The 27823-nt window shown below is 43.9% G+C and overlaps 1 protein-coding gene across 5 annotated transcripts in view; it reads left to right on the top strand.

Moving 5' to 3' along the window:
• The window catches only part of prdm10 (PR domain containing 10), an 85228-nt gene that overhangs the window by 21874 nt on the left and 35531 nt on the right, over positions 1–27823 (top strand). For all 5 annotated transcript variants that reach the window (XM_052464733.1, XM_052464921.1, XM_052464795.1 and 2 more), the window contains exons 9-12: positions 12079–12151; positions 21220–21337; positions 21483–21603; positions 27818–27823. The exon at positions 27818–27823 is cut by the window's right edge and continues 297 nt beyond it. In XM_052464733.1, the coding sequence (XP_052320693.1) occupies positions 12079–12151; positions 21220–21337; positions 21483–21603; positions 27818–27823 (318 nt within the window). The remainder of the gene's footprint in view (positions 1–12078; positions 12152–21219; positions 21338–21482; positions 21604–27817) is intronic.

The following is a 27823-nucleotide window of genomic DNA, read 5'->3' as shown; positions in this document are numbered from 1 at the left end:
TGTAGCAGGTCTATACTATGTAGCAGGTCTATACTATGTAGCAGGTCTATTCCAGAGGTCTATACTATGTAGCAGGTCTATACTATGTAGCAGGTCTATACTATGTAGCAGGTCTATACTATGTAGCAGGTCTATACTATGTAGCAGGTCTATACTATGTAGCAGGTCTATACTACGTAGCAGGTCTATACTACGTAGCAGGTCTATACTACTGTGTAGCAGGTCTATACTACGTAGCAGGTCTATACTATGCAGCAGGTCTATACTATGTAGCAGGTCTATTCCAGAGGTCTATACTATGTAGCAGGTATATACTATGTAGCAGGTATATACTATGTAGCAGGTCTATACTACGTAGCAGGTCTATACTACGTAGCAGGTCTCTACGTAGCAGGTCTATACTACGCAGCAGGTCTATACTACGTAGCAGGTCTATACTACGTAGCAGGTCTATACTATGTAGCAGGTCTACACTATGTAGCAGGTCTATACTACGTAGCAGGTCTATACTACGTAGCAGGTCTATACTAGGTAGCAGGTCTATACTATGTAGCAGGTCTATACTATGTAGCAGGTCTATACTATGTAGCAGGTCTATACTATGTAGCAGGTCTATACTACGTAGCAGGTCTATACTATGTAGCAGTTCTACACTACGTAGCAGGTCTATACTACGTAGCAGGTCTATACTATGTAGCAGGTCTATACTACGTAGCAGGTCTATACTATGTAGCAGTTCTACACTATGTAGCAGGTCTATACTACGTAGCAGGTCTATTCCAGAGGTCTATACTATGTAGCAGGTATATACTATGTAGCAGGTCTATACTACGTAGCAGGTCTATACTACAGCAGGTCTACTAGCAGGTCTACACTATGTAGCAGGTCTACACTATGTAGCAGGTCTACACTATGTAGCAGGTCTACACTATGTAGCAGGTCTACACTGTGTAGCAGGTCTACACTATGTAGCAGGTCTACACTATGTAGCAGGTCTACACTATGTAGCAGGTCTACACTATGTAGCAGGTCTACACTATGTAGCAGGTCTACACTATGTAGCAGGTCTACACTATGTAGCAGGTCTATACTACGTAGCAGGTCTATACTACGTAGCAGGTCTATACTATGTAGCAGGTCTATACTATGTAGCAGGTCTATACTACGTAGCAGGTCTATACTACGTAGCAGGTCTATACTACGTAGCAGGTCTATACTACGTAGCAGGTCTATACTACGTAGCAGGTCTATACTACGTAGCAGGTCTATACTATGTAGCAGGTCTATACTATGTAGCAGGTCTATACTATGTAGCAGGTCTACACTATGTAGCAGGTCTATACTATGTAGCAGGTCTATACTATGTAGCAGGTCTATACTATGTAGCAGGTCTATACTATGTAGCAGGTCTATACTATGTAGCAGGTCTATACTATGTAGCAGGTCTATACTATGTAGCAGGTCTATACTATGCAGCAGGTCTATACTATGCAGCAGGTCTATACTATGCAGCAGGTCTATACTATCTATACTATGTAGCAGGTCTATACTATGTAGCAGGTCTATACTATGTGCAGGTCTATACTATGTAGCAGGTCTATACTATGTAGCAGGTCTATACTATGCAGCAGGTCTATACTATGTAGCAGGTACTATGTAGCAGGTCTATACTATGTAGCAGGTCTATACTATGTAGCAGGTCTACACTATGTAGCAGGTCTATACTATGTAGCAGGTCTATACTATGTAGCAGGTCTATACTATGTAGCAGGTCTATACTATGTAGCAGGTCTACACTATGTAGCAGGTCTATACTATGTAGCAGGTCTATACTATGTAGCAGGTCTATACTATGTAGCAGGTCTACACTATGTAGCAGGTCTACACTATGTAGCAGGTCTACACTATGTAGCAGGTCTACACTATGTAGCAGGTCTATACTATGTAGCAGGTCTATACTATGTAGCAGGTCTATACTATGTAGCAGGTCTATACTATGTAGCAGGTCTATACTATGTAGCAGGTCTATACTATGTAGCAGGTCTACACTATGTAGCAGGTCTATACTATGTAGCAGGTCTATACTATGTAGCAGGTCTATACTATGTAGCAGGTCTACACTATGTAGCAGGTCTACACTATGTAGCAGGTCTACACTATGTAGCAGGTCTACACTATGTAGCAGGTCTACACTATGTAGCAGGTCTATACTATGTAGCAGGTCTATACTATGTAGCAGGTCTATACTATGTAGCAGGTCTATACTATGTAGCAGGTCTACACTATGTAGCAGGTCTATACTATGTAGCAGGTCTACACTATGTAGCAGGTCTACACTATGTAGCAGGTCTACACTATGTAGCAGGTCTACACTATGTAGCAGGTCTACACTATGTAGCAGGTCTACACTATGTAGCACTACGTAGCAGGTCTATACTACAGGTAGCAGGTCTATACTACGTAGCAGGTCTATACTATGTAGCAGGTCTACACTACGTAGCAGGTCTACACTATGTAGCAGGTCTACACTATGTAGCAGGTCTACACTATGTAGCAGGTCTACACTATGTAGCAGGTCTATACTATGTAGCAGGTCTATACTATGTAGCAGGTCTATACTACGTAGCAGGTCTATACTACGTAGCAGGTCTATACTACGTAGCAGGTCTATACTACGTAGCAGGTCTATACTACGTAGCAGGTCTACACTACGTAGCAGGTCTATACTACGTAGCAGGTCTATACTATGTAGCAGGTCTATACTATGTAGCAGGTCTATACTATGTAGCAGGTCTATACTATGTAGCAGGTCTATACTATGTAGCAGGTCTATACTATGTAGCAGGTCTATACTATGTAGCAGGTCTATACTATGTAGCAGGTCTATACTACGTAGCAGGTCTATACTATGTAGCAGGTCTACACTATGCAGCAGGTCTATACTATGTAGCAGGTCTATTCCAGAGGTCTATACTATGTAGCAGGTCTATACTATGTAGCAGGTCTATACTATGTAGCAGGTCTATACTATGTAGCAGGTCTATACTATGTAGCAGGTCTACTATGTAGCAGGTCTACACTATGTAGCAGGTCTACACTATGTAGCAGGTCTACACTATGTAGCAGGTCTACACTATGTAGCAGGTCTACACTATGTAGCAGGTCTATACTACGTAGCAGGTCTATACTACGTAGCAGGTCTATACTACGTAGCAGGTCTATACTATGTAGCAGGTCTATACTATGCAGCAGGTCTATACTATGTAGCAGGTCTATACTACAGGTCTATACTATGTAGCAGGTCTATACTATGTAGCAGGTTCTATACTACGTAGCAGTTCTATACTACGTAGCAGGTTCTATACTATGTAGCAGGTCTATACTACGTAGCAGGTCTACACTGTGTAGCAGGTCTACACTATGTAGCAGGTCTATACTATGTAGCAGGTCTATACTATGTAGCAGGTCTATACTATGTAGCAGGTCTATACTATGCAGCAGGTCTATACTATGCAGCAGGTCTATACTATGCAGCAGGTCTATACTATGCAGCAGGTCTATACTATGCAGCAGGTCTATACTATGTAGCAGGTCTATACTATGTAGCAGGTCTATACTATGTAGCAGGTCTATACTATGTAGCAGGTCTATACTATGTAGCAGGTCTATACTATGTAGCAGGTCTACACTATGTAGCAGGTCTACACTATGTAGCAGGTCTATACTATGTAGCAGGTCTATACTATGTAGCAGGTCTACACTATGTAGCAGGTCTACACTATGTAGCAGGTCTACACTATGTAGCAGGTCTACACTATGTAGCAGGTCTACACTATGTAGCAGGTCTATACTATGTAGCAGGTCTATACTATGTAGCAGGTCTATACTATGTAGCAGGTCTATACTATGTAGCAGGTCTATACTATGTAGCAGGTCTACACTATGTAGCAGGTCTACACTATGTAGCAGGTCTACACTATGTAGCAGGTCTACACTATGTAGCAGGTCTACACTATGTAGCAGGTCTATACTATGTAGCAGGTCTATACTATGTAGCAGGTCTATACTATGTAGCAGGTCTATACTATGTAGCAGGTCTATACTATGTAGCAGGTCTATACTATGTAGCAGGTCTACACTATGTAGCAGGTCTATACTATGTAGCAGGTCTATACTATGTAGCAGGTCTATACTACGTAGCAGGTCTACACTATGTAGCAGGTCTACACTATGTAGCAGGTCTACACTATGTAGCAGGTCTACACTATGTAGCAGGTCTACACTATGTAGCAGGTCTACACTATGTAGCAGGTCTATACTACGTAGCAGGTCTACACTACGTAGCAGGTCTACACTACGTAGCAGGTCTATACTACGTAGCAGGTCTATACTATGTAGCAGGTCTATACTATGTAGCAGGTCTATACTATGTAGCAGGTCTATACTATGTAGCAGGTCTATACTATGTAGCAGGTCTATACTATGTAGCAGGTCTATACTATGTAGCAGGTCTATACTATGTAGCAGGTCTATACTACGTAGCAGGTCTATACTACGTAGCAGGTCTATACTACGTAGCAGGTCTATACTACGTAGCAGGTCTATACTACGTAGCAGGTCTATACTACGTAGCAGGTCTATACTACGTAGCAGGTCTATACTACGTAGCAGGTCTATACTACGTAGCAGGTCTATACTATGTAGCAGGTCTATACTACTATGTAGCAGGTCTATACTACGTAGCAGGTCTATACTACGTAGCAGGTCTATACTATGTAGCAGGTCTATACTATGTAGCAGGTCTATACTATGTAGCAGGTCTATACTATGTAGCAGGTCTATACTATGTAGCAGGTCTATACTATGTAGCAGGTCTATACTATGTAGCAGGTCTATACTATGTAGCAGGTCTATACTATGCAGCAGGTCTATACTATGCAGCAGGTCTATACTATGTAGCAGGTCTATACTATGTAGCAGGTCTATACTATGTAGCAGGTCTACACTATGTAGCAGGTCTACACTATGTAGCAGGTCTACACTATGTAGCAGGTCTATACTATAGCAGGTAGCAGGTCTATACTATGTAGCAGGTCTATACTACGTAGCAGGTCTATACTACGTAGCAGGTCTAGCAGGTCTATACTACGTAGCAGGTCTATACTACGTAGCAGGTCTATACTACGTAGCAGGTCTATACTACGTAGCAGGTCTATACTACGTAGCAGGTCTATACTATGCAGCAGGTCTATACTATGCAGCAGGTCTATACTATGTAGCAGGTCTATACTATGTAGCAGGTCTATACTATGTAGCAGGTCTATACTATGTAGCAGGTCTATACTATGTAGCAGGTCTATACTATGTAGCAGGTCTATACTATGTAGCAGGTCTACACTATGTAGCAGGTCTACACTATGTAGCAGGTCTATACTATGTAGCAGGTCTATACTATGTAGCAGGTCTATACTATGCAGCTGGTCTATACTATGCAGCTGGTCTATACTATGTAGCAGGTCTATACTATGTAGCAGGTCTATACTATGCAGCAGGTCTATACTATGTATCAGGTCTATACTATGCAGCAGGTCTATACTATGTAGCCGGTCTACCCTGAATGAAATGACTGAGATCAGATTCCCTCCCCCTTGCAAAGATCGTGTCATTATCACCTTAATTTGAGGAAGATGAATGATTTTAAAATATTTTATTTATCAAATGGTTTTTGGTGTCCAATTTTTTTTTTTCCAATCTTCAAATATCATAGTATTTAGACAGAATGCATTTGAAACTTTGCGCACAGTAAAGCTTTTTGTATGACTTAAGCACACCGAAGACGGCATTAACGACCGAACACGCATCTATTTCACACCGTAGCCTGCTGATTTTACAACATAACATTTCCTTCACTTTGATTTCGCCACAAATGAAAAAATAATCGCTGAATTGCCCGTTGATGTTTCAGCACTGTCTCAATGAAGAGTTTGGCGTTCGACGAGCCTCCGTGGCGTTCGGCTAGCCTCCGTGGCGTTCGACGAGCCTCCGTGGCGTTCGACGAGCCTCCGTGGCGTTCGACGAGCCTCCGTGGCGTTCGGCGAGCCTCCGTGGCGTTCGGCGAGCCTCTGTGACGTTCGACGAGCCTCCGTGAAACACGCGCAGTTCTCCTGAAGACCAGGAGTTTTATGACGCAGGATGGGGTGTGGGGGGGTGTATTAGTGGGGGTTGGGCCTGTTGCAGGATGGGGAGTGGGGAGGGTGTATTAGTGGGGGTTGGGCCTGCTGCAGGATGGGGCGTGGGGGGTGTATTAGTGGGGGTTGGGCCTGTTGCAGGATGGGGAGTGGGGAGGGTGTATTAGTGGGGGTTGGGACTGTTGCAGGATGGGGAGCCTGGGGGGTGTATTAGTGGGTGTTGGACCTGTTGCAGGATGGGGTGTGGGGAGGGTGTATTAGTGGGGGTTGGGCCTGTTGCAGGATGGGGATGGGGAGGGGGGGGTGTATTAGTGGGGGTTGGGCCTGTTGCAGGATGGGGAGTGGTGGGGGTGTATTAGTGGGGATTGGGCCTGTTGCAGGATGGGGAGTGGTGGGGGTGTATTAGTGGGGGTTGGGCCTGTTGCAGGATGGGGCGTGGGGAGGGTGTATTAGTGGGGGGTTGGGCCTGTTGCAGGATGGGGAGTGGGGGGTGTATTAGTGGGGGTTGGGCCTGTTGCAGGATGGGGAGTGGGGGGTGTATTAGTGGGGGTTGGGCCTGTTGCAGGATGGGGAGTGGTGGGGGTGTATTAGTGGGGGTTGGGCCTGTTGCAGGATGGGGCGTGGGGGGGTGTATTAGTGGGGGTTGGGCCTGTTGCAGGATGGGGCGTGGGGGGGGTGTATTAGTGGGGGTGTATTAGTGGGGGTTGGGCCTGCTGCAGGATGGGGAGTGGGGGGTGTATTAGTGGGGGTTGGGCCTGTTGCAGGATGGGGAGTGGGGGGGGTGTATTAGTGGGGGTTGGGCCTGTTGCAGGATGGGGCGTGGGGAGGGTGTATTAGTGGGGGTTGGGCCTGTTGCAGGATGGGGCGTGGGGGGGTGTATTAGTGGGGGTTGGGCCTGTTGCAGGATGGGGCGTGGGGGGTGTATTAGTGGGGGTTGGGCCTGTTGCAGGATGGGGCGTGGGGGGGGTGTATTAGTGGGGGTTGGGCCTGTTGCAGGATGGGGCGTGGGGGGTGTATTAGTGGGGGTTGGGCCTGTTGCAGGATGGGGCGTGGGGGGGTGTATTAGTGGGGGTTGGGCCTGTTGCAGGATGGGGCGTGGGGAGGGTGTATTAGTGGGGGTTGGCCTGTTTTCAGGATGGGGCGTGGGGGGGGTGTATTAGTGGGGGTTGGGCCTGTTGCAGGATGGGGCGTGGGGGGGTGTATTAGTGGGGGTTGGGCCTGTTGCAGGATGGGGCGTGGGGGGGGTGTATTAGTGGGGGTTGGGCCTGTTGCAGGATGGGGCGTGGTGGGGGTGTATTAGTGGGGTTGGGCCTGTTGCAGGATGGGGCGTGTGGGGGTGTATTAGTGGGGGTTGGGCCTGTTGCAGGATGGGGTGTGAGGGGGTGTATTAGTGGGGGTTGGGCCTGTTGCAGGATGGGGCGTGAGGGGGTGTATTAGTGGGGGTTGGGCCTGTTGCAGGATGGGGCGTGGGGGGGTGTATTAGTGGGGGTTGGGCCTGTTGCAGGATGGGGAGTGAGGGGGTGTATTAGTGGGGGTTGGGCCTGTTGCAGGGTGGGGGGTGTATTAGTGGGGGTTGGGCCTGCTGCAGGATGGGGCGTGGGGGGTGTATTAGTGGGGGTTGGGCCTGTTGCAGGATGGGGCGTGAGGGGGGTGTATTAGTGGGGGTCTGCAGGATGATAATAGTTGTTGTAGTGATAAGGCTTTCTTTCAGAAAGAAGCGAGTGCAGATTCAATAGTGTCATTGTTGCACCATTACTAAAGCTTAAACGGTTTGCTTTGTAGCCCAACTAGGTTAATAAAATATCTTATTTTATATTTTATTTTTTATTTTCTTTAATAACCTTTATTTAACTAGGCAAGTCAATGAAGAACAAAATCTTATTTACAATGACGGTCTACCAAAAAGCCTCCTGCTGGGACGGAGGTCCTGGGATTAAAATGTCAATATAAATATAGGACAATACACACATCACAACATAAAAGAGAGACACATGGTAGCAAAACACAACACTGACAACACAACATAAAGAGACAACACACCATGACAACTCACAAGACAACAACACAGCACAAGACATAGTACAAACATGATTGGGCACAGACAACAGCACAAAGGGCAAGAAGGTAGAGAGAGCAATACATCAGGCGAAGCAGTCAGTAAAGTCCATGATTTACCCATATTACCGACGCAACATTTTCTATAGCGGATCGCCAGGAACGTATTTTACATTCATAAACGTGTCGTTCTAAAACTACGTGCACGTCATTAACCATTTGTTTACACTTTGTTTAGTCTGAGCCACGAGTTATTGGCTAGCTCGCTAACAACCTGGTAATGTTACCAGTATATCAGTCACGTTACGTCATTGGCTAGCTAGCTAACAACCTGGTAATGTTACCAGTGTATCAGTCACGTTACGTCATTGGCTAGCTAGCTAACAACCTGGTAATGTTACCAGTATATCAGTCACGTTACGTCATTGGCTAGCTAGCTAACAACCTGGTAACGTTACCAGTATATCAGTCACGTTACGTCATTGGCTAGCTAGCTAACAACCTGGTAATGTTACCAGTATATCAGTCACGTTACGTCATTGGCTAGCTAGCTAACAACCTGGTAATGTTACCAGTATATCAGTCACGTTACGTCATTGGCTAGCTAGCTAACAACCTGGTAACGCTACCATGTCAGTGACATTAGTATTAGTATTTTAATTGTGTTATATTAACTGTCTTTACAGTGTTACTGGAGCACAACGTGTCCTTCAGAAGTAACTACAATTCATATAGGCACAATATAGGCTGCATCTAAAACTTAATAAATCTGGTGCTCCTAGAGTTCACCTGGTGCTCCTAGATTTTCAGGTGGTGCTCCTAGATTTTCATGTGGTGCTCCTAGATTTCACCTGGTGCTCCTAGAGTTCACCTGGTGCTCCTAGAGTTCACCTGGTGCTCCTAGAGTTCACCTGGTGCTCCTAGAGTTCATGCTCCTAGGTGCTCCTAGATTTTCATGTGGTGCTCCTAGATTTCATGTGGTGCTCCTAGATTTCATGTGGTGCTCCTAGATTTCATGTGGTGCTCCTAGATTTTCATGTGGTGCTCCTAGATTTCATGTGGTGCTCCTAGATTTTCATGTGGTGCTCCTAGATTTCATGTGGTGCTCCTAGATTTTCACGTGGTGCTCCTAGAGTTCACCTGGTGCTCCTAGATTTTCATGTGGTGCTCCTAGATTTTCATGTGGTGCTCCTAGATTTCATGTGGTGCTCCTAGATTTCATGTGGTGCTCCTAGATTTCATGTGGTGCTCCTAGATTTAATGTGGTGCTCCTAGATTTTCATGTGGTGCTCCTAGATTTTCATGTGGTGCTCCTAGATTTTCACGTGGTGCTCCTAGAGTTCACCTGGTGCTCCTAGATTTTCATGTGGTGCTCCTAGATTTCACGTGGTGCTCCTAGATTTTCACGTGGTGCTCCTAGAGTTCACCTGGTGCTAGATTTTCATGTGGTGCTCCTAGATTTCATGTGGTGCTCCTAGATTTTCACGTGGTGCTCCTAGATTTTCACGTGGTGCTCCTAGATTTTCACGTGGTGCTCCTAGATTTTCACGTGGTGCTCCTAGATTTTCACGTGGTGCTCCTAGATTTTCATTTGGTGCTCCTAGATTTTCACATGGTGCTCCTAGATTTTCATGTGGTGCTCCTAGATTTCATGTGGTGCTCCTAGATTTCATGTGGTGCTCCTAGATTTTCACGTGGTGCTCCTAGATTTTCACGTGGTGCTCCTAGATTTAATGTGGTGCTCCTAGATTTTCACGTGGTGCTCCTAGAGTTCACGCGGTGCTCCTAGAGTTCACGCGGTGCTCCGAGAGTTCACCGCGGTGCTCCTAACGTTTTTAAGTTGCGAGCACCAGTGCTACTGATTTTTGTTTTGTATTTTTTATTTAGAGCCCTGGTTACAAGCCTGCTAGAGTTAGTAGTACGTAGTACGGATGAAGCCTGAGCTGGAATGTGAAGCTAACTGAAGCTGGTTAGCTGTTAGCTGTAGTAAACCCAGAGTCAATGTAGCTTTCTTTTGTAGGATACCCCTCCTTCATGAGATACCCCTCAAAGCACATTATTATTGGGGCGGCAGGCTAGCCTAGTGGTTAGAGTGTTGGACTAGTAACCGGAAAGTTGCAAGTTCAAACCCCCGAGCTGACAAGGTACAAATCTGTCGTTTTGCCCCTGAACAGGCAGTTAACCCACTGTTCCTAGACCAGTTAACCCACTGTTCCTAGACCAGTTAACCCACTGTTCCTAGATCAGTTAACCCACTGTTCCTAGACCAGTTAACCCACTATTCCTAGACCAGTTAACCCCACTGTTCCTAGACCAGTTAACCCACTGTTCCTAGACCAGTTAACCCACTGTTCCTAGACCAGTTAACCCACTGTTCCTAGACCAGTTAACCCACTGTTCCTAGACCAGTTAACCCACTGTTCCTAGACCAGCTAACCCACTGTTCCTAGACCAGTTAACCCCACTGTTCCTAGACCAGTTAACCCACTGTTCCTAGACCAGTTAACCCACTGTTCCTAGACCAGCTAACCCACTGTTCCTAGACCAGCTAACCCACTGTTCCTAGACCAGCTAACCCACTGTTCCTAGACCAGTTAACCCCACTGTTCCTAGACCAGTTAACCCACTGTTCCTAGACCAGTTAACCCACTGTTCCTAGACCAGTTAACCCACTGTTCCTAGACCAGTTAACCCACTGTTCCTAGACCAGTTAACCCACTGTTCCTAGACCAGTTAACCCACTGTTCCTAGACCAGTTAACCCACTGTTCCTAGACCAGTTAACACCACTGTTCCTAGACCAGTTAACCCACTGTTCCTAGACCAGTTAACCCACTGTTCCTAGACCAGTTTAACCCACTGTTCCTAGACCAGCTAACCCACTGTTCCTAGACCAGTTAACCCACTGTTCCAAGACCAGTTAACCCACTGTTCCTAGACCAGTTAACCCACTGTTCCTAGACCAGTTAACCCACTGTTCCTAGACCAGTTCACCCACTGTTCCTAGACCAGTTAACCCACTGTTCCTAGACCAGTTAACCCACTGTTCCTAGACCAGTTAACCCACTGTTCCTAGACCAGTTAACCCACTGTTCCTAGACCAATTAACCCACTGTTCCTAGAGCAGTTCACCCACTGTTCCTAGACCAGTTAACCCACTGTTCCTAGACCAGTTAACCCACTGTTCCTAGACCAGCTAACCCACTGTTCCTAGACCAGTTAACCCACTGTTCCAAGACCAGTTAACCCACTGTTCCTAGACCAGTTAACCCACTGTTCCTAGACCAGTTAACCCACTGTTCCTAGACCAGTTCACCCACTGTTCCTAGACCAGTTAACCCACTGTTCCTAGACCAGTTAACCCACTGTTCCTAGACCAGTTAACCCACTGTTCCTAGACCAGTTAACCCACTGTTCCTAGGCCAGTTAACCCACTGTTCCTAGACCAGTTAACCCACTGTTCCTAGACCAGTTAACCCACTGTTCCAAGACCAGTTAACCCACTGTTCCTAGACCAGTTAACCCATTGTTCCTAGACCAGTTAGCCCACTGTTCCAAGACCAGTTAACCCACTGTTCCTAGACCAGTTAACCCACTGTTCCTAGACCAGTTAACCCCACTGTTCCTAGACCAGTTAACCCCACTGTTCCTAGACCAGTTAACCCACTGTTCCTAGACCAGTTAACCCACTGTTCCTAGACCAGTTAACCCACTGTTCCTAGACCAGTTAACCCCACTGTTCCCAGGCCGTCTTTGAAAATAAGAATTTGTTCTTAACTGACTTGCCCGGTTAAATAAAGGTAAAATGATAAAGACCTGTTTCTTCTTTCCCCCAGGTGTGGTACGCAGCGTCATACGCCGAGTTTGTCAATCAGAAGATCCATGATGTCACGGACGAGGAGAGGAAAGGTGGGTGTCTGTGCTTCGTTCAGCAACACTGCTGTGTAGCTTGGTCTATGATAGAAGTGATGGTGATGTTTATGATGTTGTCTCTGCAGTGGGAGTATGTCATTACTGTAGCTTTAAAAACAAAATATTGTAACATTTATTTTCTGTGTCTTCCTGCTCCTTCGTGTCGCACCGTCGACACTTTGACGGTGTGACACAGATTTTTAATTGGTCAGATTTTTGACGGTGCGACACAGATTTTTAATTGGTCGTTTTGACGGTGCGACACAGATTTTTAATTGGTCGTTTTGACGGTGCGACACAGATTTTTAATTGGTCGTTTTGACGGTGCGACACAGATTTTTAATTGGTCGTTTTGACGGTGCGACACAGATTTTTAATTGGTCGTTTTGACGGTGCGGTATATATTTATTCAAACCGTAATGTGCAATTTCCCCAAAATAAACCAACTAATCTATTTCCCCAGACCTCAAAATTGAAAATAAAAACAACTACTAAAAACGGAAATTGGTTGTGGAGCTGGAACATCCACTAGTCTACTGATGTGGTTTATCATTGTTGTGGAGCTGGAACATCCACTAGTCTACTGATGTGGTTTATCATTGTTGTGGAGCTGGAACATCCACTGGTCTACTGATGTGGTTTAACATTGTTGTGGAGCTGGAACATCCACTAGTCTACTGATGTGGTTTATCATTGTTGTGGAGCTGGAACATCCACTAGTCTACTGATGTGGTTTATCATTGTTGTGGAGCTGGAACATCCACTAGTCTACTGATGTGGTTTATCATTGTTGTGGAGCTGGAACATCCACTAGTCTACTGATGTGGTTTATCATTGTTGTGGAGCTGGAACATCCACTAGTCTGATGTGGTTTATCATTGTTGTGGAGCTGGAACATCCACTAGTCTACTGATGTGGTTTATCATTGTTGTGGAGCTGGAACATCCACTAGTCTACTGATGTGGTTTATCATTGTTGTGGAGCTGGAACATCCACTAGTCTACTGATGTGGTTTATCATTGTTGTGGAGCTGGAACATCCACTAGTCTACTGATGTGGTTTATCATTGTTGTGGAGCTGGAACATCCACTGTGGTCTACTGATGTCTACTGGTGGTTTTATCATTGTTGTGGAGCTGGAACATCCACTAGTCTACTGATGTGGTTTATCATTGTTGTGGAGCTGGAACATCCACTAGTCTACTGATGTGGTTTATCATTGTTGTGGAGCTGGAACATCCACTAGTCTACTGATGTGGTTTATCATTGTTGTGGAGCTGGAACATCCACTAGTCTACTGATGTGGTTTATCATTGTTGTGGAGCTGGAACATCCACTAGTCTACTGATGTGGTTTATCATTGTTGTGGAGCTGGAACATCCACTAGTCTACTGATGTGGTTTATCATTGTTGTGGAGCTGGAACATCCACTAGTCTACTGATGTGGTTTAACATTGTTGTGGAGCTGGAACATCCACTAGTCTACTGATGTGGTTTATCATTGTTGTGGAGCTGGAACATCCACTAGTCTACTGATGTGGTTTATCATTGTTGTGGAGCTGGAACATCCACTAGTCTACTGATGTGGTTTATCATTGTTGTGGAGCTGGAACATCCACTAGTCTACTGATGTGGTTTATCATTGTTGTGGAGCTGGAACATCCACTAGTCTACTGATGTGGTTTATCATTGTTGTGGAGCTGGAACATCCACTAGTCTACTGATGTGGTTTATCATTGTTGTGGAGCTGGAACATCCACTAGTCTACTGATGTGGTTTAACATTGTTGTGGAGCTGGAACATCCACTAGTCTACTGATGTGGTTTATCATTGTTGTGGAGCTGGAACATCCACTAGTCTACTGATGTGGTTTAACATTGTTGTGGAGCTGGAACATCCACTAGTCTACTGATGTGGTTTATCATTGTTGTGGCTCATTGCTGGAACATCCACTAGTCTACTGATGTGGTTTATCATTGTTGTGGAGCTGGAACATCCACTAGTCTACTGATGTGGTTTATCATTGTTGTGGAGCTGGAACATCCACTAGTCTACTGATGTGGTTTATCATTGTTGTGGAGCTGGAACATCCACTAGTCTACTGATGTGGTTTATAACATTGTTGTGGAGCTGGAACATCCACTAGTCTACTGATGTGGTTTATCATTGTTGTGGAGCTGGAACATCCACTAGTCTACTGATGTGGTTTAACATTGTTGTGGAGCTGGAACATCCACTAGTCTACTGATGTGGTTTATCATTGTTGTGGAGCTGGAACATCCACTAGTCTACTGATGTGGTTTAACATTGTTGTGGAGCTGGAACATCCACTAGTCTACTGATGTGGTTTATCATTGTTGTGGAGCTGGAACATCCACTAGTCTACTGATGTGGTTTATCATTGTTGTGGAGCTGGAACATCCACTAGTCTACTGATGTGGTTTATCATTGTTGTGGAGCTGGAACATCCACTAGTCTACTGATGTGGTTTATCATTGTTGTGGAGCTGGAACATCCACTAGTCTACTCAGTCTACTGATGTGGTTTATCATTGTTGTGGAGCTGGAACATCCACTAGTCTACTGATGTGGTTTATCATTGTTGTGGAGCTGGAACATCCACTAGTCTACTGATGTGGTTTATCATTGTTGTGGAGCTGGAACATCCACTAGTCTACTGATGTGGTTTATCATTGTTGTGGAGCTGGAACATCCACTAGTCTACTGATGTGGTTTATCATTGTTGTGGAGCTGGAACATCCACTAGTCTACTGATGTGGTTTATCATTGTTGTGGAGCTGGAACATCCACTAGTCTACTGATGTGGTTTATCATTGTTGTGGAGCTGGAACATCCACTAGTCTACTGATGTGGTTTATCATTGTTGTGGAGCTGGAACATCCACTAGTCTACTGATGTGGTTTATCATTGTTGTGGAGCTGGAACATCCACTAGTCTACTGATGTGGTTTATCATTGTTGTGGAGCTGGAACATCCACTAGTCTACTGATGTGGTTTATCATTGTTGTGGAGCTGGAACATCCACTAGTCTACTGATGTGGTTTATCATTGTTGTGGAGCTGGAACATCCACTAGTCTACTGATGTGGTTTATCATTGTTGTGGAGCTGGAACATCCACTAGTCTACTGATGTGGTTTATCATTGTTGTGGAGCTGGAACATCCACTAGTCTACTGATGTGGTTTATCATTGTTGTGGAGCTGGAACATCCACTAGTCTACTGATGTGGTTTATCATTGTTGTGGAGCTGGAACATCCACTAGTCTACTGATGTGGTTTATCATTGTTGTGGAGCTGGAACATCCACTAGTCTACTGATGTGGTTTATCATTGTTGTGGAGCTGGAACATCCACTAGTCTACTGATGTGGTTTATCATTGTTGTGGAGCTGGAACATCCACTAGTCTACTGATGTGGTTTATCATTGTTGTGGAGCTGGAACATCCACTAGTCTACTGATGTGGTTTATCATTGTTGTGGAGCTGGAACATCCACTAGTCTACTGATGTGGTTTAACATTGTTGTGGAGCTGGAACATCCACTAGTCTACTGATGTGGTTTATCATTGTTGTGGAGCTGGAACATCCACTAGTCTACTGATGTGGTTTAACATTGTTGTGGAGCTGGAACATCCACTAGTCTACTGATGTGGTTTATCATTGTTGTGGAGCTGGAACATCCACTAGTCTACTGATGTGGTTTATCATTGTTGTGGAGCTGGAACATCCACTAGTCTACTGATGTGGTTTATCATTGTTGTGGAGCTGGAACATTGTTGTGGAGCTGGAACATCCACTAGTCTACTGATGTGGTTTATCATTGTTGTGGAGCTGGAACATGGAGCTGGAACATCCACTAGTCTACTGATGTGGTTTATCATTGTTGTGGAGCTGGAACATCCACTAGTCTACTGATGTGGTTTAACATTGTTGTGGAGCTGGAACATCCACTAGTCTACTGATGTGGTTTATCATTGTTGTGGAGCTGGAACATCCACTAGTCTACTGATGTGGTTTAACATTGTTGTGGAGCTGGAACATCCACTAGTCTACTGATGTGGTTTATCATTGTTGTGGAGCTGGAACATCCACTAGTCTACTGATGTGGTTTATCATTGTTGTGGAGCTGGAACATCCACTAGTCTACTGATGTGGTTTATCATTGTTGTGGAGCTGGAACATCCACTAGTCTACTGATGTGGTTTATCATTGTTGTGGAGCTGGAACATCCACTAGTCTACTGATGTGGTTTATCATTGTTGTGGAGCTGGAACATCCACTAGTCTACTGATGTGGTTTATCATTGTTGTGGAGCTGGAACATCCACTAGTCTACTGATGTGGTTTATCATTGTTGTGGAGCTGGAACATCCACTAGTCTACTGATGTGGTTTATCATTGTTGTGGAGCTGGAACATCCACTAGTCTACTGATGTGGTTTATCATTGTTTATCATTGCTTGTGGAGCTGGAACATCCACTAGTCTACTGATGTGGTTTATCATTGTTGTGGAGCTGGAACATCCACTAGTCTACTGATGTGGTTTATCATTGTTGTGGAGCTGGAACATCCACTAGTCTACTGATGTGGTTTATCATTGTTGTGGAGCTGGAACATCCACTAGTCTACTGATGTGGTTTATCATTGTTGTGGAGCTGGAACATCCACTAGTCTACTGATGTGGTTTATCATTGTTGTGGAGCTGGAACATCCACTAGTCTACTGATGTGGTTTATCATTGTTGTGGAGCTGGAACATCCACTAGTCTACTGATGTGGTTTATCATTGTTGTGGAGCTGGAACATCCACTAGTCTACTGATGTGGTTTATCATTGTTGTGGAGCTGGAACATCCACTAGTCTACTGATGTGGTTTATCATTGTTGTGGAGCTGGAACATCCACTAGTCTACTGATGTGGTTTATCATTGTTGTGGAGCTGGAACATCCACTAGTCTACTGATGTGGTTTATCATTGTTGTGGAGCTGGAACATCCACTAGTCTACTGATGTGGTTTATCATTGTTGTGGAGCTGGAACATCCACTAGTCTACTGATGTGGTTTATCATTGTTGTGGAGCTGGAACATCCACTAGTCTACTGATGTGGTTTATCATTGTTGTGGAGCTGGAACATCCACTCAGTCTACTGATGTGGTTTATCATTGTTGTGGAGCTGGAACATCCACTAGTCTACTGATGTGGTTTAACATTGTTGTGGAGCTGGAACATCCACTAGTCTACTGATGTGGTTTATCATTGTTGTGGAGCTGGAACATCCACTAGTCTACTGATGTGGTTTAACATTGTTGTGGAGCTGGAACATCCACTAGTCTACTGATGTGGTTTATCATTGTTGTGGAGCTGGAACATGCACTAGTCTACTGATGTGGTTTATCATTGTTGTGGAGCTGGAACATCCACTAGTCTACTGATGTGGTTTATCATTGTTGTGGAGCTGGAACATCCACTAGTCTACTGATGTGGTTTATCATTGTTGTGGAGCTGGAACATCCACTAGTCTACTGATGTGGTTTAACATTGTTGTGGAGCTGGAACATCCACTAGTCTACTGATGTGGTTTATCATTGTTGTGGAGCTGGAACATCCACTAGTCTACTGATGTGGTTTAACATTGTTGTGGAGCTGGAACATCCACTAGTCTACTGATGTGGTTTATCATTGTTGTGGAGCTGGAACATCCACTAGTCTACTGATGTGGTTTAACATTGTTGTGGAGCTGGAACATCCACTAGTCTACTGATGTGGTTTATCATTGTTGTGGAGCTGGAACATCCACTAGTCTACTGATGTGGTTTATCATTGTTGTGGAGCTGGAACATCCACTAGTCTACTGATGTGGTTTAACATTGTTGTGGAGCTGGAACATCCACTAGTCTACTGATGTGGTTTAACATTGTTGTGGAGCTGGAACATCCACTAGTCTACTGATGTGGTTTATCATTGTTGTGGAGCTGGAACATCCACTAGTCTACTGATGTGGTTTATCATTGTTGTGGAGCTGGAACATCCACTAGTCTACTGATGTGGTTTATCATTGTTGTGGAGCTGGAACATCCACTAGTCTACTGATGTGGTTTATCATTGTTGTGGAGCTGGAACATCCACTGGTCTACTGATGTGGTTTAACATTGTTGTGGAGCTGGAACATCCACTGGTCTGGGGGAAATGACAGTCCTCGCTTTCTTCTTTTATTTATTGCCGTCGTTTCGTTTTGGTATCAATTATCTTTTTTTTCTTCTAAATATGCCCTCTAGAGGACTTTGCAGAAACATGGAACTGAAATATGCAATAAATACGTATTTGCGATTTATTTGAACTTTATTTATTTGCAGTTACTGTAAATTGATCCAAATCAATACAAGAACACAAGGGACTGCTCATTTAAATACAAGAACACAAGGGACTGCTCATTTAAATACAAGAACACAAGGGACTGCTCATTTAAATACAAGAACACAAGGGACTGCTCATTTAAATACAAGAACACAAGGGACTGCTCATTTAAATACAAGAACACAGGGGACTGCTCATTTAAATACAAGAACACAGGGGACTGCTCATTTAAATACAAGAACACAGGGGACTGCTCATTTAAATACAAGAACACAAGGGACTGCTCATTTAAATACAAGAACACAAGGGACTGCTCATTTAAATACAAGAACACAGGGGACTGCTCATTTAAATACAAGAACACAAGGGACTGCTCATTTAAATACAAGAACACAAGGGACTGCTCATTTAAATACAAGAACACAAGGGACTGCTCATTTAAATACAAGAACACAGGGGACTGCTCATTTAAATACAAGAACACAGGGGACTGCTTATTTAAATACAAGAACACAGGGGACTGCTCATTTAAATACAAGAACACAGGGGACTGCTCATTTAAATACAATAACACAGGGGACTGCTCATTTAAATACAAGAACACAAGGGACTGCTCATTTAAATACAATAACACAAGGGACTGCTCATTTAAATACAAGAACACAAGGGACTGCTCATTTAAATACAAGAACACAAGGGACTGCTCATTTAAATACAAGAACACAAGGGACTGCTCATTTAAATACAAGAACACAAGGGACTGCTCATTTAAATACAAGAACACAAGGGACTGCTCATTTAAATACAAGAACACAGGGGACTGCTCATTTAAATACAAGAACACAAGGGAATGCTCATTTAAATACAAGAACACAAGGGACTGCTCATTTAAATACAAGAACACAGGGGACTGCTCATTTAAATACAAGAACACAGGGGACTGCTCATTTAAATACAAGAACACAGGGGACTGCTCATTTAAATACAAGAACACAGGGGACTGCTCATTTAAATACAAGAACACAAGGGACTGCTCATTTAAATACAAGAACACAGGGGACTGCTCATTTAAATACAAGAACACAGGGGACTGCTTATTTAAATACAAGAACACGGGGACTGCTTATTTAAATACAAGAACACAGGGGACTGCTCATTTAAATACAAGAACACAGGGGACTGCTCATTTAAATACAAGAACACAGGGGACTGCTCATTTAAATACAATAACACAGGGGACTGCTCATTTAAATACAAGAACACAAGGGACTGCTCATTTAAATACAAGAACACAGGGGACATGCTCATTTAAATACAAGAACACAGGGGACTGCTCATTTAAATACAAGAACACAAGGGACTGCTCATTTAAATACAAGAACACAAGGGACTGCTCATTTAAATACAAGAACACAAGGGACTGCTCATTTAAATACAAGAACACAGGGGACTGCTCATTTAGAAGGTGGCTAGTCATTATTAGCCTGGTTCTGCTAAGACGGCTAGTCGTTATTAGCCTGGTTCTGCTAAGACGGCTAGTCGTTATTAGCCTGGTTCTGCTAAGACGGCTAGTCGTTATTAGCCTGGTTCTGCTAAGACGGCTAGTCGTTATTAGCCTGGTTCTGCTAAGACGGCTAGTCGTTATTAGCCTGGTTCTGCTAAGACGGCTAGTCATTATTAGCCCGGTTCTGCTAAGGCGGCTAGTCATTATTAGCCCGGTTCTGCTAAGGCGGCTAGTCGTTATTAGCCTGGTTCTGCTAAGACGGCAAGTCGTTATTAGCCTGGTTCTGCTAAGATGGCTAGTCGTTATTAGCCCGGTTCTGCTAAGACGGCTAGTCGTTATTAGCCTGGTTCTGCTAAGACGGCTAGTCGTTATTAGCCTGGTTCTGCTAAGACGGCTAGTCGTTATTAGCCTGGTTTTGTAAGATGGCTAGTCATTATTAGCCTGGTTCTGCTAAGACGGCTAGTCGTTATTAGCCTGGTTCTGCTAAGACGGCTAGTCGTTATTTGCCTGGTTCTGCTAAGACGGCTAGTCGTTATTAGCCTGGTTCTGCTAAGACGGCTAGTTGTTATTAGCCTGGTTCTGTAAGATGGCTAGTCGTTATTAGCCCGGTTCTGCTAAGACGGCTAGTCGTTATTAGCCCGGTTCTGCTAAGACGGCTAGTCGTTATTAGCCCGGTTCTGCTAAGACGGCTAGTCGTTATTTGCCTGGTTCTGTAAGACGGCTAGTCGTTATTAGCCTGGTTCTGCTAAGACGGCAAGTCGTTATTAGCCCGGTTCTGCTAAGACGGCTTGTCGTTATTAGCCCGGTTCTGCTAAGACGGCTAGTCGTTATTAGCCTGGTTCTGCTAAGACGGCTAGTCGTTATTAGCCTGGTTCTGCTAAGACGGCTAGTCGTTATTAGCCTGGTTCTGCTAAGACGGCTAGTCATTATTAGCCCGGTTCTGCTAAGGCGGCTAGTCATTATTAGCCCGGTTCTGCTAAGGCGGCTAGTCGTTATTAGCCTAGTTCTGCTAAGATGGCTAGTCGTTATTAGCCTGGTTCTGTAAGGACAGCAGGTACATTATGGGACGCAGCCCAGGTCATTATGAATTCTAAAAGATATTATAAAACAATTGTTGCGACCAAATCATGTGCTGGTGCACCAGTGGAGAATCGAGTGTAACGGACCCATGACTGTGGTTGTGTTTTCAGTGTTACGCGAGCAGGAGAAGAACTGGCCCTGTTACGAGTGTAACAGACGCTTCATGAGTTCAGAACAGCTACAGCAGCACCTCAACATGCACGATGACAAACTGGACTGCGTCACCAGGTAACACAGTGGTCAACACTCGTCCCCACAGTCCTCTCCTCGACCTGTAAAAACACAGTTTAAAAAAAAATGTGTTTAGTAAAAAAAAGCCTGATTTACTTGAATGATCGAGTGGATCGACTTTAATTAACCTGTGTGTCTGCAGACCGAAGGGGCGTGCTCGTGGGCGTGGCAGGAAGAGGTTTGGGACAGGAAGGAGACCGGGCCGCCCCCCTAAATTCATCCGGTTGGACCCTTCGATCGCCACGGCAGGGGACAAGACACCGGTACGTACAACTGTGTAACTGTCATAGTTTACTTTGAGACACTGTCCCAAATTGTCTCCTATTCTCTACGCAGTGCATTACTGTTAACCAGGGGCCTGTAATGCATTACTGTTAACCAGGGGCCTGTAATGCATTACTGTTAACCAGGGGCCTGTAATACATTACTGATAACCAGGGGCCTGCAGTGCATTACTGTTAACCAGGGGCCTGTAATGCATTACTGTTAACCAGGGGCCTGCAGTGCATTACTGTTAACCAGGGGCCTGTAGTGCATTACTGTTAACCAGGGGCCTGTAGTGCATTACTGTTAACCAGGGGCCTGTAATGCATTACTGTTAACCAGGGGCCTGTAATGCATTACTGTTAACCAGGGGCCTGTAGTGCATTACTGTTAACCAGGGGCCTGCAGTGCATTACTGTTAACCAGGGGCCTGTAATGCATTACTGTTAACCAGGGGCCTGCAGTGCATTACTGTTAACCAGGGGCCTGCAGTGCATTACTGTTAACCAGGGGCCTGTAATGCATTACTGTTAACCAGGGGCCTGTAATGCATTACTGTTAACCAGGGGCCTGTAGTGCATTACTGTTAACCAGGGGCCTGTAATGCATTACTGTTAACCAGGGGCCTGCAGTGCATTACTGTTAACCAGGGGCCTGTAGTGCATTACTGTTAACCAGGGGCCTGCAGTGCATTACTGTTAACCAGGGGCCTGCAGTGCATTACTGTTAACCAGGGGCCTGCAGTGCATTACTGTTAACCAGGGGCCTGTAGTGCATTACTGTTAACCAGGGGCCTGCAGTGCATTACTGTTAACCAGGGGCCTGTAATGCATTACTGTTAACCAGGGGCCTGTAGTGCATTACTGTTAACCAGGGGCCTGCAGTGCATTACTGTTAACCAGGGGCCTGTAATGCATTACTGTTAACCAGGGGCCTGTAATGCATTACTGTTAACCAGGGGCCTGTAGTGCATTACTGATAACCAGGGGCCTGTAATGCATTACTGTTAACCAGGGGCCTGTAATGCATTACTGTTAACCAGGGGCCTGTAATGCATTACTGTTAACCAGGGGCCTGTAGTGCATTACTATTAACCAGGGGCCTGTATCTGAATGTGTCTGTCTCTATACTGATAGACCTGTATCTGAATGTGTCTGTCTCCATACTGATAGACCTGTATCTGAATGTGTCTGTCTCTATACTGATAGACCTGTATCTGAATGTGTCTGTCTCTATACTGATAGACCTGTATCTGAATGTGTCTGTCTCCATACTGATAGACCTGTATCTGAATGTGTCTGTCTCTATACTGATAGACCTGTGTCTGTCTCCATACTGATAGACCTGTATCTGAATGTGTCTGTCTCTATACTGATAGACCTGTATCTGAATGTGTCTGTCTCTATACTGATAGACCTGTATCTGAATGTGTCTGTCTCTATACTGATAGACCTGTATCTGAATGTGTCTGTCTCTATACTGATAGACCTGTATCTGAATGTGTCTGTCTCTATACTGATAGACCTGTATCTGAATGTGTCTGTCTCTATACTGATAGACCTGTATCTGAATGTGTCTGTCTCTATACTGATAGACCTGTATCTGAATGTGTCTGTCTCTATACTGATAGACCTGTATCTGAATGTGTCTGTCTCCATACTGATAGACCTGTATCTGTCTCTATACTGATAGACCTGTATCTGTCTCCATACTGATAGACCTGTATCTGAATGTGTCTGTCTCCATACTGATAGACCTGTATCTGAATGTGTCTGTCTCCATACTGATAGACCTGTATCTGAATGTGTCTGTCTCTATACTGATAGACCTGTATCTGAATGTGTCTGTCTCCATACTGATAGACCTGTATCTGTCTCTATACTGATAGACCTGTATCTGTCTCTATACTGATAGACCTGTATCTGAATGTGTCTGTCTCCATACTGATAGACCTGTATCTGAATGTGTCTGTCTCTATACTGATAGACCTGTATCTGAATGTGTCTGTCTCCATACTGATAGACCTGTATCTGAATGTGTCTGTCTCCATACTGATAGACCTGTATCTGAATGTGTCTGTCTCTATACTGATAGACCTGTATCTGAATGTGTCTGTCTCCATACTGATAGACCTGTATCTGAATGTGTCTGTCTCCATACTGATAGACCTGTATCTGAATGTGTCTGTCTCCATACTGATAGACCTGTATCTGAATGTGTCTGTCTCCATACTGATAGACCTGTATCTGAATGTGTCTGTCTCTATACTGATAGACCTGTATCTGAATGTGTCTGTCTCCATACTGATAGACCTGTATCTGAATGTGTCTGTCTCCATACTGATAGACCTGTATCTGAATGTGTCTGTCTCCATACTGATAGACCTGTATCTGAATGTGTCTGTCTCCATACTGATAGACCTGTATCTGAATGTGTCTGTCTCTATACTAATAGACCTGTATCTGAATGTGTCTGTCTCTATACTAATAGACCTGTATCTGAATGTGTCTGTCTCTATACTAATAGACCTGTATCTGAATGTGTCTGTCTCCATACTGATAGACCTGTATCTGAATGTGTCTGTCTCTATACTAATAGACCTGTATCTGAATGTGTCTGTCTCCATACTGATAGACCTGTATCTGAATGTGTCTGTCTCCATACTAATAGACCTGTATCTGAATGTGTCTGTCTCTATACTGATAGACCTGTATCTGAATGTGTCTGTCTCCATACTGATAGACCTGTATCTGAATGTGTCTGTCTCTATACTAATAGACCTGTATCTGAATGTGTCTGTCTCCATACTGATAGACCTGTATCTGAATGTGTCTGTCTCCATACTGATAGACCTGTATCTGAATGTGTCTGTCTCTATACTGATAGACCTGTATCTGAATGTGTCTGTCTCTATACTGATAGACCTGTATCTGAATGTGTCTGTCTCTATACTAATAGACCTGTATCTGAATGTGTCTGTCTCCATACTGATAGACCTGTATCTGAATGTGTCTGTCTCTATACTAATAGACCTGTATCTGAATGTGTCTGTCTCTATACTGATAGACCTGTATCTGAATGTGTCTGTCTCCATACTGATAGACCTGTATCTGAATGTGTCTGTCTCCATACTGATAGACCTGTATCTGAATGTGTCTGTCTCCATACTGATAGACCTGTATCTGAATGTGTCTGTCTCTATACTGATAGACCTGTATCTGAATGTGTCTGTCTCTATACTGATAGACCTGTATCTGAATGTGTCTGTCTCCATACTGATAGACCTGTATCTGAATGTGTCTGTCTCTATACTGATAGACCTGTATCTGAATGTGTCTGTCTCTATACTGATAGACCTGTATCTGAATGTGTCTGTCTCTATACTGATAGACCTGTATCTGAATGTGTCTGTCTCTATACTGATAGACCTGTATCTGAATGTGTCTGTCTCCATACTGATAGACCTGTATCTGAATGTGTCTGTCTCCATACTAATAGACCTGTATCTGAATGTGTCTGTCTCCATACTAATAGACCTGTATCTGAATGTGTCTGTCTCCATACTGATAGACCTGTATCTGAATGTGTCTGTCTCCATACTGATAGACCTGTATCTGAATGTGTCTGTCTCTATACTGATAGACCTGTATCTGTCTCTATACTGATAGACCTGTATCTGAATGTGTCTGTCTCCATACTGATAGACCTGTATCTGTCTCCATACTGATAGACCTGTATCTGAATGTGTCTGTCTCCATACTGATAGACCTGTATCTGAATGTGTCTGTCTCTATACTGATAGACCTGTATCTGAATGTGTCTGTCTCCATACTGATAGACCTGTATCTGAATGTGTCTGTCTCCATACTGATAGACCTGTATCTGAATGTGTCTGTCTCTATACTGATAGACCTGTATCTGAATGTGTCTGTCTCTATACTGATAGACCTGTATCTGAATGTGTCTGTCTCCATACTGATAGACCTGTATCTGAATGTGTCTGTCTCCATACTGATAGACCTGTATCTGAATGTGTCTGTCTCTATACTGATAGACCTGTATCTGAATGTGTCTGTCTCTATACTGATAGACCTGTATCTGAATGTGTCTGTCTCTATACTGATAGACCTGTATCTGAATGTGTCTGTCTCTATACTGATAGACCTGTATCTGAATGTGTCTGTCTCCATACTGATAGACCTGTATCTGAATGTGTCTGTCTCTATACTGATAGACCTGTATCTGAATGTGTCTGTCTCCATACTGATAGACCTGTATCTGAATGTGTCTGTCTCCATACTGATAGACCTGTATCTGTCTCTATACTGATAGACCTGTATCTGAATGTGTCTGTCCCTATACTGATAGACCTGTATCTGAATGTGTCTGTCTCCATACTAATAGACCTGTATCTGTCTCTATACTGATAGACCTGTATCTGAATGTGTCTGTCCCTATACTGATAGACCTGTATCTGAATGTGTCTGTCTCCATACTGATAGACCTGTATCTGAATGTGTCTGTCTCCATACTGATAGACCTGTATCTGAATGTGTCTGTCTCCATACTGATAGACCTGTATCTGAATGTGTCTGTCTCTATACTAATAGACCTGTATCTGAATGTGTCTGTCTCCATACTGATAGACCTGTATCTGAATGTGTCTGTCTCCATACTGATAGACCTGTATCTGAATGTGTCTGTCTCCATACTGATAGACCTGTATCTGAATGTGTCTGTCTCTATACTGATAGACCTGTATCTGAATGTGTCTGTCTCCATACTGATAGACCTGTATCTGAATGTGTCTGTCTCTATACTAATAGACCTGTATCTGAATGTGTCTGTCTCCATACTGATAGACCTGTATCTGAATGTGTCTGTCTCTATACTGATAGACCTGTATCTGAATGTGTCTGTCTCCATACTGATAGACCTGTATCTGAATGTGTCTGTCTCTATACTGATAGACCTGTATCTGAATGTGTCTGTCTCTATACTAATAGACCTGTATCTGAATGTGTCTGTCTCCATACTGATAGACCTGTATCTGAATGTGTCTGTCTCCATACTGATAGACCTGTATCTGAATGTGTCTGTCTCCATACTGATAGACCTGTATCTGAATGTGTCTGTCTCCATACTGATAGACCTGTATCTGAATGTGTCTGTCTCTATACTGATAGACCTGTATCTGAATGTGTCTGTCTCCATACTGATAGACCTGTATCTGAATGTGTCTGTCTCTATACTAATAGACCTGTATCTGAATGTGTCTGTCTCCATACTGATAGACCTGTATCTGAATGTGTCTGTCTCTATACTAATAGACCTGTATCTGAATGTGTCTGTCTCTATACTGATAGACCTGTATCTGTCTCTATACTGATAGACCTGTATCTGAATGTGTCTGTCTCTATACTGATAGACCTGTATCTGTCTCTATACTGATAGACCTGTATCTGTCTCTATACTGATAGACCTGTATCTGAATGTGTCTGTCTCCATACTGATAGACCTGTATCTGAATGTGTCTGTCTCTATACTGATAGACCTGTATCTGAATGTGTCTGTCTCCATACTGATAGACCTGTATCTGAATGTGTCTGTCTCTATACTGATAGACCTGTATCTGAATGTGTCTGTCTCTATACTGATAGACCTGTATCTGAATGTGTCTGTCTCTATACTGATAGACCTGTATCTGAATGTGTCTGTCTCCATACTGATAGACCTGTATCTGAATGTGTCTGTCTCCATACTGATAGACCTGTATCTGAATGTGTCTGTCTCTATACTGATAGACCTGTATCTGAATGTGTCTGTCTCCATACTGATAGACCTGTATCTGAATGTGTCTGTCTCCATACTAATAGACCTGTATCTGAATGTGTCTGTCTCCATACTAATAGACCTGTATCTGAATGTGTCTGTCTCCATACTGATAGACCTGTATCTGAATGTGTCTGTCTCCATACTGATAGACCTGTATCTGAATGTGTCTGTCTCCATACTGATAGACCTGTATCTGAATGTGTCTGTCTCTATACTGATAGACCTGTATCTGAATGTGTCTGTCTCTATACTGATAGACCTGTATCTGAATGTGTCTGTCTCCATACTGATAGACCTGTATCTGAATGTGTCTGTCTCTATACTGATAGACCTGTGTCTGTCTCCATACTGATAGACCTGTATCTGAATGTGTCACAGGAGCTG

The sequence above is a fragment of the Oncorhynchus keta genome, chromosome 1 (assembly GCF_023373465.1).
Source record: "Oncorhynchus keta strain PuntledgeMale-10-30-2019 chromosome 1, Oket_V2, whole genome shotgun sequence".
NCBI lineage: Eukaryota > Metazoa > Chordata > Actinopteri > Salmoniformes > Salmonidae > Oncorhynchus > Oncorhynchus keta.
Note: the sequence above shows the minus strand (reverse complement) of the source record. Positions and strands in the feature narration are given on the sequence as shown.